We start from the raw sequence: 15,106 nt of genomic DNA, 5'->3' as shown, positions 1-15,106 counted from the left end.
TCGTTAAGATGAGGAAAAATAACGTCAAATATCTTTTATTTTTTTTAATTGGTGTGTTTTAATTTTTAATTATTTAAAAATACGAGGACCAATAAAATATTGCTACATAAACGACTTAACTTTTCAAATTGGTCAAACCCTTAGACTTAAGTCAATTCTTTTGTATTAAATGCTAGTTTTTCGAAAAAAAAAATATATAGTCTTCTCAGGTATCTTTTGAACATATCTCGAGAGGTATAATGGAACTACTTTGTGAGCTTTCAACAGAAATCATTGAGGGGAGAGAATAAATCTCAAATATGTGGAGGTCTTATTTCCAGAGAGGCTTGACAATGGCGACTCATTGTAGTCGTCAGTAAATTATCGTTCCTCAGACGCGGTTACCTATGTTTCTGGCGTTTACGACTTCATTAGGAGATGATAATTGCGGTGAAAAGAGTATAGTTGCGGCTAAAAGTGGTGGTGGAGCGAAAGAGCACGGGGTTCGTTGTCAGAAGCTAATAAACTAATGAGATTGGTGAACGTTGAAGCGTTGAGAACTAAACTTGAAGATGAAGGTAAAGAAGTGATTGGGTATTCAGAGCTTTTGAAAACTTGTGAATGTATGGGAGTTGCGAAATCTGTTGAAGAAGCTGCTGCTTTTGCGAAAGTTCTTGATGAAGCTGGTGTTGTCATGCTTTTTCGTGATAAGGTTTATCTTCATCCTTATAAGGTAATAATGGAGATATAAGTGATTGATTTTGTGATTTTGGTTTATTTTCTTGTTACTTTTCCCCGCGTTTTGATTGGTGTAATGGTTAGTTCTTGTTTCTATTTACATTGTGTTTGGAAGTATGTGTTATTGTTGTGATTTATGGTTTCAAATTGAAACATTTCCGTTTGTTTGTAATCGAAAGAAAATCAATGTTAAATTATATCTTTGTGCCCATGACTCATGAAACCGCTCCTCGTAGAATCACTCAAGGATGAAGAGAAGTGTGGGAATGATTATTTTAGAGGGGTATTGTGAGCGGAGTCACGTTTTATATTGGGATAAACTTTACTTAATGGTACAGTCTTCATAGCCCTTTGTCAAGAAGAATGTTTCCTTATTAGGATATTAAAAATTTTGTATGAGGAATTGGACTGGATTTCCATGTGAAGCCTATGAGATGGTTTCTCACTCAGACATAACGTCTAGGTTAAAACCTAATTATTGTTTGTATCAGTGGAAGTGTGGAACTTAAAACAAGTTGGTGACTTGGATCATGAAAAATCTTTGATGGTTAGTCTTGATTCTTGAATAGTATTGTAAAAATCAAAGACGATACGCTGTATTTTAGATCTTCTTTCTTTTTATGAAGATTCATAGGAATCTGTTATTCATGGGAATGAATAATGGTACTGGCAATGTGAGTTCAAAGATACAACTCGTTATCATTTCTTAGATTCATGGCATTGTTGGTATGAAATTGGATTCATGAATCCGACCACAGTTCGAACTTTGCTTTATGCAAAATATGATGCATAACTTTCGTCCCTTTCAAGTTTCAAGTGTTATCTTAAATCTTAGGAGGGTGGGGGTGTGGGGAAGAGGAGGGGTGGGAATATCATCATTAAGGGACTGACTGGTATTAGTTGTGCTCATTGTCACATGTTTTGTTAATCTCCTCAAGAACTGCAAAAATGAGAATTATGGTCGGTTTTGGGCTAATATTATGGGTCATTTAGAGCAAATTCCGAATTTTAAAAGTAAATTAAGTCGAATTATACTATGTTACACTGGTGAGGCTGTTTTTTGAACATATTACATTTTTTTTTTTTTTTTTTTTTTTTTTTTGCATTTTTTTAAACATCGTGTATATTAGTGATGTGAATAAGATAATAATCTAAAGGAGCTCTGAAGCAGATTTTATTCCAGCACTTATTAGTAACTATAGACGAGTATATTTGCTTGTTGAAATTTTTGGAAGAGGAATGAGATGCAGATGTTTGATTGGACTTTACTAGTTTCTTCTATCTTATAGTCTTATAGATGAGTTGATGCTTTGCATGAGAATCCTCTTACAGCTTCACTTACTTCTTTCTATCGTGTATCAGTATATATATGATCTTTGCTCCTTTTTATACACTTACTATGTGAGGTATATTGATAGGTGGAATTTGGAAGGCCACACTTTGGGTTATATATTATTTTACCTTGTTAATAACTTTTTTTTGACAATGATGATTGCATTCATATTTTGTCTCCGGTATTATTTTGAGTGAACATATTCTCATTCTATAGATTTAGGTCATAACCTTTTTCAATAGATTTTAGGGTCACTTTGAAGCTAGAGACTAGAAGGGTGTATATTCTTGGAGAAGGATCAATAACACTTGCTTTTATTTTACTTCCTAATTTGATTTTCCTACTTTTGGTTTGTTTGTCTATTGCATGTGCTGTCGTCTGCTGTTTCATAGAAATGGAAGTGCTGTATACCAAGAGTTAACAGCGTTCCATATTTGTACCAAAATTCTGCAATTATTTTATCTGCCGTTTCTTCTTTAAGGATATGATCATCATCCTGTATTCTATAACAGGATTTAACAGCCTTGTTTATTTCTGCCTCTCTTTACCTTTTTTTATCGATTACTAAAGCATAAAGCAAAACAAGATAAACACAGAGCTGGGGCAGACAGTGTTGCCAGCTTAGAGATTCCATCCCTTCTCTAATATAAGGTTTTAAGTTCCCCATCCCACCTCGGAATGTTTCATATGGACTGTAACTAATCTTCACTCTGGACGCTACAAATTGTGGGAAAAATTGTGAATGCAAGTATCGGAGTTCTCTTTTATGTAAAATATATGAAACCACATTGCTTTCCTTGTGGACTATATGAATTTTGAAGAGAGGGCAAACAAGCATAAGATTAGATATAAAAGATGGTTATATTTCCTTCTCCCTCTTACTTTCCATCTAAGGACTTCTTGAGTGAAGTTGCTTGGAGCGACAGGAACAGTCAAGAGGGATCAGTAGTCATGCTTAAGTCATACACACCTCCCTGGACTTGAAGCATCCTTGTTAATACCTTGACCTCACTTGATAACTCTTTATGATAACGTAAATATTATGCATAGTGGCTTAGAAAAGAATGGATGTACTTTACATGTTCCTTCATACAAAAAGGGTAAGGAACATTTATGTTTTCATGCAAACCTTCGAAATTGTTGGAGCCTTAATAACAAGTTAATCCAATCCAGTACTTGCAGTGTGTGGTTTTAGAACTTTTCCCTCCCGCGTGGCCTTTGTGTCAATGGCCATCAATATATGAAGAGGTCCTAAATGAACTCATGCTACATCACTAACATTAAAATAACAAAACTTCTCTTTGAAAAATCTTTTTCACGACATAAAATCTTGTTTTAGGAGCTTACAAGCTTAGTAAGCTGTTTGTAGATGAATTAATTGAGCTTGAAACAAGATTTCCTGCTATTTTTACATTATTTGATGTGGAATCTGTGGATTACGTTTTTATGTGAGAGGTGGAAAAATGCTACGTGCTCGAGAAAAACGATGACCTTATTTCCTGAAAGCATCTTAAATGACCAAGTTATTCATTGCAGTCTACGCTAGTCAGCTTTCAGCGCCTCTGAAGCTGTGACTATATGATTTCTTGTGCTACTGCATATATTTGCAAAAGTTTTTTTTTTCTTGATTACTAATTTTCCTTTGCTTTTATGATTTGATATTTTGATTGGACAAAAAAACTGTCCATTTAGCTTTGATTTGATCCTTGGTTAGAACATGAATGGGATTTTGAGAAGGCACTTTTGCGAATAACGCCTTTCCTTTAAGAAAATGGTATTGGCCGTCATAAACTGCTATTCTTGGTTTGTGAGAGTTTATTTTTTTGTATGTTCTGTGTAAACACTTGTGTTTGAGGTTTTAAAATTTTGAATCCCTCTGAACTTTGGGAAGCATTCTAGACATAATTTATGATCCAGACTGATTTGTCAGAATCACGAAATTTGGTTATAATCTGCTTGCTCTCTGTCATACACTATTCAGGTGGTGGAACTGGTTAGGAGGTCTATCCCATTTGCTTTAACACCTGAAGGTGTATCTAGGCGAGAAGAGTTTCGGAAGTTGCAAGAAAGGAAAGAAGAGATCAACAGGCAGGCAATATAGACAGGTTCGGGTGATGCTGTGGTCAGGCCTTGGTGTTTCAATACTGCAGGTGGGGCTTTTCTTTCGTCTTACTTTCTGGGAATTTTCTTGGGATGTCATGGAGCCAATTGCATTTTTTACGACAGCCTCTGGCTTAGTGATCAGTTATGCGTACTTTATGATAACCTCTAAAGATCCCACATACCAAGACTTAATGAAGACACTCTTCCTTTAGAGACAGAGGAAGCTCTTCAAGAAGTGCCAATTCGATGTTGACAGATTCAAGGAGCTCAGAGAAATGTGCAAAAATTTCTTTTGACATGAAAACGATCGGCAATTTATAAAGGTATTTAACCTCATTCAACTTGTTTATGTGTTTTCTGTAAGGTCGTGATTATTGATTAATCCGTTATATTAGTAAAACCTTGCTAAAATTCCCACAGGATCAATACCTTCACCTGCTGAAGAAGACAGACATTGAGATACGTAATCTTTATTCTAACAAGCTCGTAATTACAGTTTTAGTTCTTTGATTACGAAATTACTTCAGCTCATCATATAGCGGCATTCCTACAGAAATTTTGTTCTATCCTTTTTTACCTTGAACAAAGGGGCTGGCTTAAAAGAATTTCTACATGGTTATTCCCCTTGTTCTAGTGACTGGAATATATTTTTTCGGCTCTTGATTAACTTTAAAATGTGCTTGCTCAACAATGAACGTTAATATACTCTTATATGATATAACAATTTCATTAACCTATTTTAAAAGTGTTTAGTGAAATTATAATTATTAATCATCTCATTTATATATCTAATTTTTGAAGAGAGTATACTCCATTTGTTTCATTGAATTATCCTTATAACTCTGAATAATAGTAATAATAATAATCAATTATGGAGAATCATGGATTGATTTAGTAGTTTAAGATTTTCCCTTTCAACGATATGACAGGGGTTGGATACTCACCACCTATAGGAATGATTAATTTCCTATCTACATTGTGTGTAGCAATTCTCTAGCCTTACCACCACATCAAAAAAGAAACAATAATCACTTGTAACTTCAACCAAGTTTTTTGCCTCAAGTTTAGCCGAGTACTCTTCAATTTTTGTAATGAAGAGATTGAAAGTTGTTTAAGGACCAAGGTCGATTACCAACACAACAACACTAATACGGTATTATCCCAATGTCACTAAATAGTCCGCCTTCAAAATAACTAGAAAAGCCTCGTCCTTAACTACAACAGGGTGATAACATTGCTTTATTACTAGAATATCTCAAATATTGGTATAACCTTCACGATGTTAAGGATTGTGTTGGTAGCTCCGGATAATGTTGCACACCGAAGAATATGTCCCAAACATTGCCACGAAAAAGCCCATCCACACGACTGCATAACATGTAGTCATCTGCATAACATGTACACACACAAATTTGTGATTTGTAGTGAACACACATGTCCATGATTTTTGCTGAAAACGAAAATTGAAGTTTAAAGTTTGAGATGATATCATGCAGTTATGAATTACCTCTGTAAGTGATAGGTTTCTGAAGAGTTTTATATAGACGAGAGTTGGCACTACGATGGACTGCAGTTACATACATACAAAAGTCCTTTAGGATTCTGTTGATACGGAAAAGCTAAAAACGAGAGATTTTGTAGGGAGATCATCATACCGTAAGAATGCATAATAGTGATCCAGCGAAAGCCATGACATAACCTGCATATTATGTTGTTACTTGTCAATAATCGCTATCTGTGTATTCCCTTCATCTCTTTGAATTTGCATTAGACATAGAAAAACTTATACTTTGTTTGACGATTGTTGCAAACTCCAATAAATGAAGAGAGTACGTTTTATAATCCAGAAATGGGAATTCACATACTATCTAAGATTTATAACATACCAAAAAAGGGCACAAGGAAAGCTACACAAACACTGGAAGCAACAAGGGTAGTTCTCAAAGGAATTATGCACCACCAACTATTGGATAGGTGTGGTGGCAGCAATTCCTCTAGACTCCTGGCCAATGGATTTAGTAACAAGGGATATTTGAACAAGGGGCTTAAAACCTGTAACAAATGGGAAAGAAGTAAACTACTTAGGAATAGCAAGTTTTTGATTTCATATAAGTTAGATTAAGTTTGCCTTTAAAGGAAAAATATTGCGTTATATAAAGATTTACACTTTGTTTGGATTGAAGAAATTGAAGAGAAAAGAAATGGGAGAAAAGCAGAGGGGTGTAATTTTCTTTGTCTGGATACCAGTTTTAGAGAAGAGGAATACGAGATGAAGTGATTTAAAGTGATTAAGTCTATTAGTTTTGTTAATAATCAAATCTCTCCAAAGATACGGTTGAATGTTTTCCCTGTCACCCTTATCAAACCGAGGTTTAGTTATCACCGCCTATAAAACAAATTCATTTCCTTTCTCCATTGGTTGTAAGGACTCTCTATCCTACTTTCGAATAGTTAAATCTCTCTAGAGATGAATAGATTGGATACAAAACGATTTTTTTTCCCTCCACAACCTCTTCCTTGCAAAACAAATAAGAGATACTTTCCATAGAATATTTCATCCCCTTTCTTTACCTTTCATGAGTCCATCCCTTTCTCTTTTCTTTCTTTCCTTTCCTATTCTTTCCCTCATAAATTTTTATCCAAACAGTATAACGTTTATGAAATATTGAATATAACTTACTGTCATCCATAAGGTTATTGTGGTGGGAGAAACATTTGCTGGTAGATTAAGGGTGACTTGACTGTTTGTATCTTCACCAAACATGAGAAATCCCGAAATCGCCACAAGAAAATATATTGAGAGAGATAACACAAAACTGTATTACAATTCACAATCAAAAATAAATACCTTTAATAATATGACTATAAAAACTCAAATCCATAAAAAAATGAATAAAAGTAAATCATACATACATTATTGCCATGGCTTTAAGAAAATTGTTCTTATTTGACATTGAATGATACAAATTTGGAAGCACAGAATGACCAGAGTAACAAAAACCAAACACACCAAGGGCATAAGGAAGGCCATTCCATTTCACTAGAGGACCGTTTTGATGAAATCCAATATCCTCTGTTACTCCTACTAAGATTAGCGAAAACGCTATGCATGCTACTCCAATTACTCCACCCGCTGCAAAACAGTCGAAATGAGTACAAATGCTATCGTTCATTCACTAATTTTAGTCGGAGATATGATTTTAACTTCTTTTAGAAACTTTTTTACTCCCTCCCTCTCAAATCCCAATATTATGTTCTTAAAAGAAAAGTGAGACATGTATAAGAAATATCTCCAACAAGAAAGCGGAACATAATACTATTAGGACGAAGCGAGTAGATATAGATAGATATTACAGAAGTTACAGTGTACCAGAAATGAAAGAGATTTTGCGAAAATCTCTAAGATAGCAAATTGGTAGAACAATAAGAGCAGTTACTATGCCAAGAAAGTGAACGGGGCTAAGGTAAAAATCACCCCAATGAAAGGAAGCATTAGGGAATAATTTGGCAGAATTATCTGCTTCCAGTATTATGAACTCCACACAACTAAACTGCACACAGAATTAAACAGTTTTCATCAAACCATATGTATTGTTTATAAAAATTATAGCTAATCAAATATTTTACGTACTTACATATAACTCGATGTAGAAGATAATCTGTAGAACGAAAAGAAACATGTATCAGGTTTGTTGGACAATGTCGAACATTTTTAATAACACTTATATGGGAGGATCTAATGAAAACTAGTGAAGCGGTGAAAACTGTAAAAACTAATTTTTAGGACCCATGAGTCTTTTTTGGGGTGGATATCTTATGTAAAGGGGTAGGGCGTGTTTTTTGGCGTTCTGCCTTTTAAAAATATTTATACCATAGAAATATGTTCCACAAAGGTTGTATATGTGCCCTCAATTTTTAGTTTTCATCACTTCAGGTGGTTTTTGCATGATCCTTTTTGCATATATATGTATATAGAATGTTTTGGAAACTCACTGATACAAAAACACGACCATAGTTTCCGAATGCTGCTTCTCCTAGGTCAGGAAAAGTGATAATGCATTTGTTGTGTTGCATACATCTTGTGATGAGATAGCTGGTAAACATGCATATTCCTGCATAAAGAGGTAGTAATCCCATACTTGCCCAACCTCCATGTTCTATTGTTGATGGTACCGATAGAAGTCCAATGCCAACAAATACACTGAACCCTGTTTATATATAAACCAAAAGTATATTTTCACACATTGCTAAAATTTCTATCATTGAAATGTAGAAGCAAGCACCATGGCGACAAATAGGAGAACATATCCGAGTAATTTATATGTTCGGACAAGCAACGAGTTAGTAGGTATGGCTGAAGTGGAGAGGAGGTTTGCTTGAAACAGAAGGACATATGTTAGAGTCGGTGAGCATGAGTGCTCGCATGAACAACCTCACTGCTCTAACAAGAATAAAAAAGTTCAAAGTTGATATCATATTCTAAGGGTTATGCGCAAATGAGCAAGTGATATACTCATACGTGCACATGTGATTTTGTACAATTCGTGCCCTAAGATATGTTATATACTCTAACACGTCCCCTCACACGAAAACCCCTTGGACTAGATTTGTGATGCAGCACAAACCTTTTTTATACCTAGCGCTAAATATTTCACTTTGAAATGTGTATGAGATTAGAACATGTGACCTTCCGTCACGTTGGCTCTGATACCATGTCAAGGAACCAACTCAACCAAAAGCTTAAGCTGATGGTTGAAGCCCCTAGATATATTATACACGTTAACTAAATCCATAATAACGGATATTTAGAATCACATTATGCATAAGAAAATAGGGTTTACCATTGAAGACAGTTTGTGTAACACTGCATCCATAAGGAATGTTTTGCTCAGAAATCTTGGTGAAGTTATAGTTAGACAATGTTATAGTACTATCCGACTGTTCTTTAGATTTATCATGAAGGATAAGTAAAGGAGACTTGGCCTCTACATCATGCAAAGATAGATTGGTAATGCTTTGGTGTATACTTTGAGTTATGTTTTGTGCTTGTTTTAGAAGGTTGAGTCCACTTGGTGATGCAGCAATTGAGATTGAATCAGTTGTTTCCCTACATTATATCAAAAACTTTTACTAACAAATATCCAAAATGATATATAAATAACAACAATTTTATATTGAGTGACTCGAAGGAAATTAATTTTGATGTCATATACCATGGGATCATCGGGAGATTGACAAAAATAAAATGATAATGCGTTTATTTGGCAAATGATTTTTAGCTGAAGTTATTGGATTAAGTTTAGCTCGATTGTCTCAACATGAATAACTAGTATATTTATGTATTATATTTGCATGTGATTAACTCAACATCAATTATCATTAAAATTTTTATAACAATGGTATTTTTCTGAAAAAATCTACTCTCATATTTCATTTATTTTGCAATATTTAGATTAAAAAAATTTTACATTAAAAATAAAAATTTGGCGAATTAAGTTGTAAAATATTTGATATACATAGAAGTATGCTATTGCAATCTTCCTATCACATCATTTAATCTCTTATTTCTATCTTTTTTCTTTATTTATATCCTTATAAGATTTAACAATTTACATAATTATCGATTTAATTTATCCGCGCCAATTTAATCCAAATTTCAAAATAATAAAATATACAAAAACACACGTATTCATTATACATTTATACCTCCAAAAAGACCCTAAAAATAAAAATAAAAAGTGAGAATCATAGAAATTTACTTATAACTTTTAGGCCATTGTTCCGAATAAGATTGAGGACCATCAAAGACGACACTGCTTCCATAGTCATGAATCGAACTTTCTCCATCGTTGATTGAAGACGAATCATGATGATCATCAGATTGATCCAAATTGTCTGATTCTTCATCCACATGGAAGAATAATTCTTCAGAAACAAATTGATTATCTTCCATTGCTGCTTGCTTGCTTTAGTCTTAACTATTATGTCTGCAAACACGTCTATTATATATATATTTGAAGCTTTCATAATTTTTGTAATTTAATTTAACTGTATATGAACTTTTCTTTCACTAAAATCAAATATTTTACCGTTTTGGGAGGAATATATTATTATAATTAATTTATTGTTATTATTATTATACATAGTATTATGGAAAGAATCGTATCTATATGGGAACGATCGATATAAGCTTGCAAAGCAAATTATTGGCATTTAATCCAGTCATTTTATTAAGTGAAATGTATTCAAAAAGAAAGAAATTCAAGATTTAAATTCAAAATATAAAGTAATATCAATTATTGTTCATGCATAGCATGATATTGCTGGGTCTTTATTGAAAGAAACAACTAGGATATGTTCAGTATCCCACGATCAGTATACGTCATAGTTCATTGGGTTGTGGTTGATTATGTTTAAAGAGTCATTAAATGGAGAAAATTTTTAAAAAATAAGATTATTTAACAACTTTATTTAGTAAACAAGCTTCGTTTAAACTTTATTCCCAAAATAAGCGTCTTTGGCTCCAAAACTAGGCTTGGTGTAAACTTGCACTTATTAACAGCGAATTAAAAGAAATGGTTAAAATTTTGGTCAAGTGATATGTCGCTGTTACTAACAGCGACCTAATGTTTGACTGGTCAAACATAATGTCGCTGTTAGTAACAGCGACATATCCCTTAACCTGTTTGACTTTTGTTAATCTTTTTGTATGATTTAAACTAACCGTTGTAAAATTGAAAAATAGCCGTTATGAAGTTGAAAATAGCCGTTGGTTCTATAAATAACTCCATCATCTCCCTACTTCATTGTACCCAAACTCCATCATTCTTGTTCTTGTTAATCGATTTTGAAGGTAATATAAAATATTATGTTAGTATTATTCTCAATTTATAAATGTTAATATTATTTTTGAATGTTTACTTATGTTACTATATCATATGTGTTCCGTAGATGTCACAGGAGCATTCTATTGAAGAGCTTTGTGATTGTGGTTATGAAGTTGAGATTAATACAGATTGGAGCGACGTCGTTCCTGGCCGTGATTTTATTGCTTGTCCTTTCTACTTGGATGAAGGATTCGGATGCACGTACTTTAGGTGGGTTGCTCCTAAGGGTACCAAATCGCTTGAAAAAGAAAAACAAGAGCTTAAAGATGAGGTATTTAATCTCAAGAGACAAATAAATGATATGGAACATAGGAAAAAAGAGACTGAAAAAATTATGAGAAAGTTGAAGAAGCAATATTAGTTAACAGCGGTGGTTTAACTTAACGAATGAACTATATAATTTGATATGAATTCGTTGAACATGAATGAATTGTGTTGAATTTTCGAGAGCATTTTCCCTATTTGAATATGATTATCTGTTTGTTTTTGATTAAATTCATACTGCATTCTTGGCGGAATGATTCATCGCCGAAAACTCTGAGTACCTAACATCATTTCATTCATAATAAACATGTGATAATACGATAAAAATATATACATCTACATATAAATTACAAATTACACATAAAAGTCCAAATGTTACAAATATTGAATATATACAAATGTTCAATATATACAAAATGTAACTAATGTTCAATATATTGTAAACAATATACTAATGCTAATCCTCCTCCTGTACTCTGTCTAACTGTGATGGTTTACGACGCCTCCTATGATAGTAAGAACACACGTTGGAAAGTTTTAATCCTAGGTTTAAAAGCCCAGAACACACGTTGGAAAGTTCTAATATTAGGACGGACGTACACACCAACATCATTATCTTCCTTAAAGAACCACTCAACTACAGTCCCGGGGTTAGAAACTTGCATTGCTTACAAGAAGCGTGGAAGAAGAGGATAAGAATCTTCCCATGTCCCATAGATGGAGAGAAGGACTTGCTGTTTAGCACACCATGCCCGCTTATAGGTCACTTCGACACCAAATTTGGTCTTTCACCATTTGTCGCACAATAGAGACCTTAATTGATAGGTCTTTAGCAACACAATTTCTAATAAGATTGTTAATCACGGAAGATGTCAAATGAATGCGTCCAGCTGACACATTTTCAGTACTTAATACATAACCCCCATGCTTCCCTTTATATGTAACATCTCTCATGAAGGTGAATAGGAGCTCAACCTAGCCCTAAGCCTCCAAGCACACCCTCTCTTACACTTCAAGGTGAGCACGGTTTGATTTGAAGTCTCAGTTTGGTGCTCAACGTTCCTTTAAATATGATACAATCTAACAGCATCCAACAACGCATCCTTGTTATCAAACATCATACTCTTTTGAAACTCTCCTTCATTGGTGTAGGTTGTATCACAAGCCCAAGACCTCCAAGAGTTATCCTCAACGTATTCATCTAGAGAGGGAACTAGTGCATAAGGCGTAGGAGCAATGATTGTTGGAATGTTGCCTAAGCTCTAAAGATGGTATAATGGGATTTTGGGTTTCTTAGGTAGGGAAGAGCGTACGAGAAAGAGCAGAAAAAGTTACATTCAGGAATGCATTTGTTTCTACAACATTGACATCTTGATTCCCTAGGGGTACCTCTTCTACATATAACTCTAAAGAAGGAATAGAGGTAGATTTTGAATACTACCACATTGCATCTATAGCCTTCTCATCCTCAACCGGAAGAGCTAACAATTCTCCACTCATATTGTATTACGTCTTCCCCCAACATACTTAACATTGCTACTACTTGATCGAATTGAACCATTCCAAAAACATACAACAGTCACACGAAATGAAGCCATTTCTACAAAAATACGTACAAAATCAACATCACCATCAAGTTCATAGTATATACTACATAACAACATTGATTAAATTTAGGTTTTACATTCAAACATTCTCTAAATTAAACTCAAATTTAGAGTTTGCATTCAAACATTCTCTACATTAAACTCAAACATTTTCTACATTAAATTCATGAACAAACAACCTCAATATGAAGATCATGGCAAATAACAAGTACATTTGACATATTCATAGAGTTTAAGTGTAAATGACCACTATAAATGACATACATTATAAAATCAACAAGAACTAAAAAATTTATAATAAAAACGTACCTTAATAAACTGTTGATCAACAAGAAGTAGTAAATTACAAGTTTAAGAACTTGTATTTATGTGAAAATTTATGTGAAAGTTCATGAACATTTTGTGAATCCTAATTTTCGAAAAAGGAAAAAAAACACAAAAAAAATAGTATCTTAAGTGAACGTAGGAAGATGACAGAACTAATTAGTAGTAGAAACTTGAAATTTGATGAGATTAAATGAAGGATTGAAGTTGATTTTAATGGTGGAAAGAAGAGGGAGATCTCGTAGGTTGAAGGAGGAAGTAAACGAAAATGAGGAAGAAGGAGAACTGGAAAATTTAACACGCATCAAGTCGTTGTTTGACCTTTTTGACCAGTCAAACGTTAGGTCGCTGTTAGTAACAGCGACATATCCATTGACCAAAATTTTGACCATTTCTTTTAATTCGCTGTTAGTAAGAGCGAGAATACACCAAGTCTAATTTTGGAGCCAATGACGCTTATTTTGGGAATAAAGTTTGAACAAAGCTTATTTTTTGAATAAATTCATTAAAACGTCTTATTTTTTTCAAATTTTCTTAAATAGACGGGTTGTTAATTGATTTTATTATAATGGGTCATAAACGGGTTAATAGTGAATTAAAAATATATTATTATTGAGCGAACTTATACTTAACTGTTTGAAGTTTGAACTATGTTTGCAAATAAATAAAAGTACTGCTATTATTTTTGTGAGATAGCTTCAAAACAAGAAGCTCAATATAATTTGTATTGATTAGCCTTTTTAATCGATGTATATTTTATACATGATTAGGAAAGCCTTGGTGAAGGATTCAATCTTGGGTATATGTGATTGGGAAAGCCTTAAGCTAAGCAAGGAGGGTGTTCTAGCCAAAAAAAAAAAGAAGAAAGGACAACAAGTGGTTCATTCTAGCCTTTGCACCTCGTTCAATGATGCAGCCGGCTAGAGCCAAGGCTCAAGTGCCCTACCCCTAAGCAAGTCCATGCAAAGTTCAAAGTGTTAAAAGTATTGCCTTTCCTACAGACGACGACGACGACAAGTCAAATGTTGCAAATATTAAGGATTGAATTAATGATATTAAAGATTGAATTACTGCATTGGACTGCGTGAAAAGTCAAATAGTGCAATTATTTTGAAACGAAAGAAGTATTATTTTTCAAATAAAATCTTGAATTATATTCTCATATTTTCTTCGTTTAAAAAAAATACAACGTTTATTTTTTTCATGCAGTCCAATGCATTACTTCAATTCTTAGTATCTCTAATTATGTATAATAAAAAATTATACAAATTTTATATTAATGATTTTTGCATTGAGACAAGTAAAAACAAAATACCGTATGACTATGTTTTAACTCATATATTAAAAATTAATCACAAATTAAAGGTGATGAGTGAATATTGCAATATTTCTAATGTTACAAGTAATTTGAACCGAACAAAGACACAAAGTATAACTCTGTATTTTCTTCGATCTATTTTATACGTCCTTTGGTTTTTAGTAGCTATTACACTTATGTTAGTCATGCTATCCAGTGCACAATTTTAATGTAAAATATTTTTATTTTCATATCAAAAAAGATTCTAAAAAAATTAATATTTTGAAAATATGCATTAAGACGAATCAAATAAAATTCAACTTGACTATATTTTGCATTATATATGAATAAATATATACCAAATAAGATCAGTTGATAAACAGTAATTGCTACAAAAAATGTAGCAACTATTAAAATCCGAAGTATAATTAAAGAAATATATATAAATAAGATAAAAATAGGGTTGCAAGTATCATTTTCAAAAAAAAAAAAAAAAAAAAAAAAAAAAAAACTAACAATAGTTGTAAGGTGTAGTTATAAGTTGTAAGTTCTAAGTTTTAAAAACCAAGTAGAG

At 33.1% G+C, this 15,106-nt stretch overlaps 1 protein-coding gene and 1 pseudogene across 1 annotated transcript; one reads left to right on the top strand and one right to left on the bottom strand.

Annotated features, from left to right (window-relative positions):
• The first annotated feature begins 241 nt into the window (after positions 1–241).
• Positions 242–5,219, top strand: LOC130813836 (calcium uniporter protein 5, mitochondrial-like; annotated as a pseudogene).
• A 216-nt stretch (positions 5,220–5,435) lies between these two features.
• LOC130813837 (amino acid transporter AVT1A-like) lies at positions 5,436–10,117 on the bottom strand. The gene is made up of 11 exons (XM_057679728.1): positions 9,913–10,117; positions 8,995–9,260; positions 8,147–8,361; positions 7,789–7,812; positions 7,524–7,704; positions 7,067–7,286; positions 6,834–6,969; positions 6,040–6,205; positions 5,809–5,852; positions 5,661–5,720; positions 5,436–5,540 (listed from the first exon to the last, which is right to left on the bottom strand). Exons 1-11 carry the CDS (start codon positions 10,104–10,106, stop codon positions 5,436–5,438), a joined length of 1,611 nt encoding a protein of 536 aa, XP_057535711.1. The 5' UTR covers positions 10,107–10,117.
• Between the last annotated feature and the right edge of the window lie 4,989 nt (positions 10,118–15,106).

The sequence above is a fragment of the Amaranthus tricolor genome, chromosome 5, assembly GCF_026212465.1.
Source record: "Amaranthus tricolor cultivar Red isolate AtriRed21 chromosome 5, ASM2621246v1, whole genome shotgun sequence".
NCBI lineage: Eukaryota > Viridiplantae > Streptophyta > Magnoliopsida > Caryophyllales > Amaranthaceae > Amaranthus > Amaranthus tricolor.
Note: the sequence above shows the minus strand (reverse complement) of the source record. Positions and strands in the feature narration are given on the sequence as shown.

Excerpts from the sequence above, each read along its gene's own strand:
- LOC130813837 (XM_057679728.1), bottom strand. The coding sequence starts at position 10,106 with ATGGAAGATAATCAATTTGTTTCTGAAGAATTATTCTTCCATGTGGAT. Across the intron at positions 7,813-8,146 it reads ATGGTCGTGTTTTTGTATCA|ATTATCTTCTACATCGAGTT; the intron begins GTGAGTTTCCAA and ends TTCGTTCTACAG. Across the intron at positions 6,206-6,833 it reads CAATAACCTTATGGATGACA|GTTTTAAGCCCCTTGTTCAA; the intron begins GTAAGTTATATT and ends CATTTGTTACAG.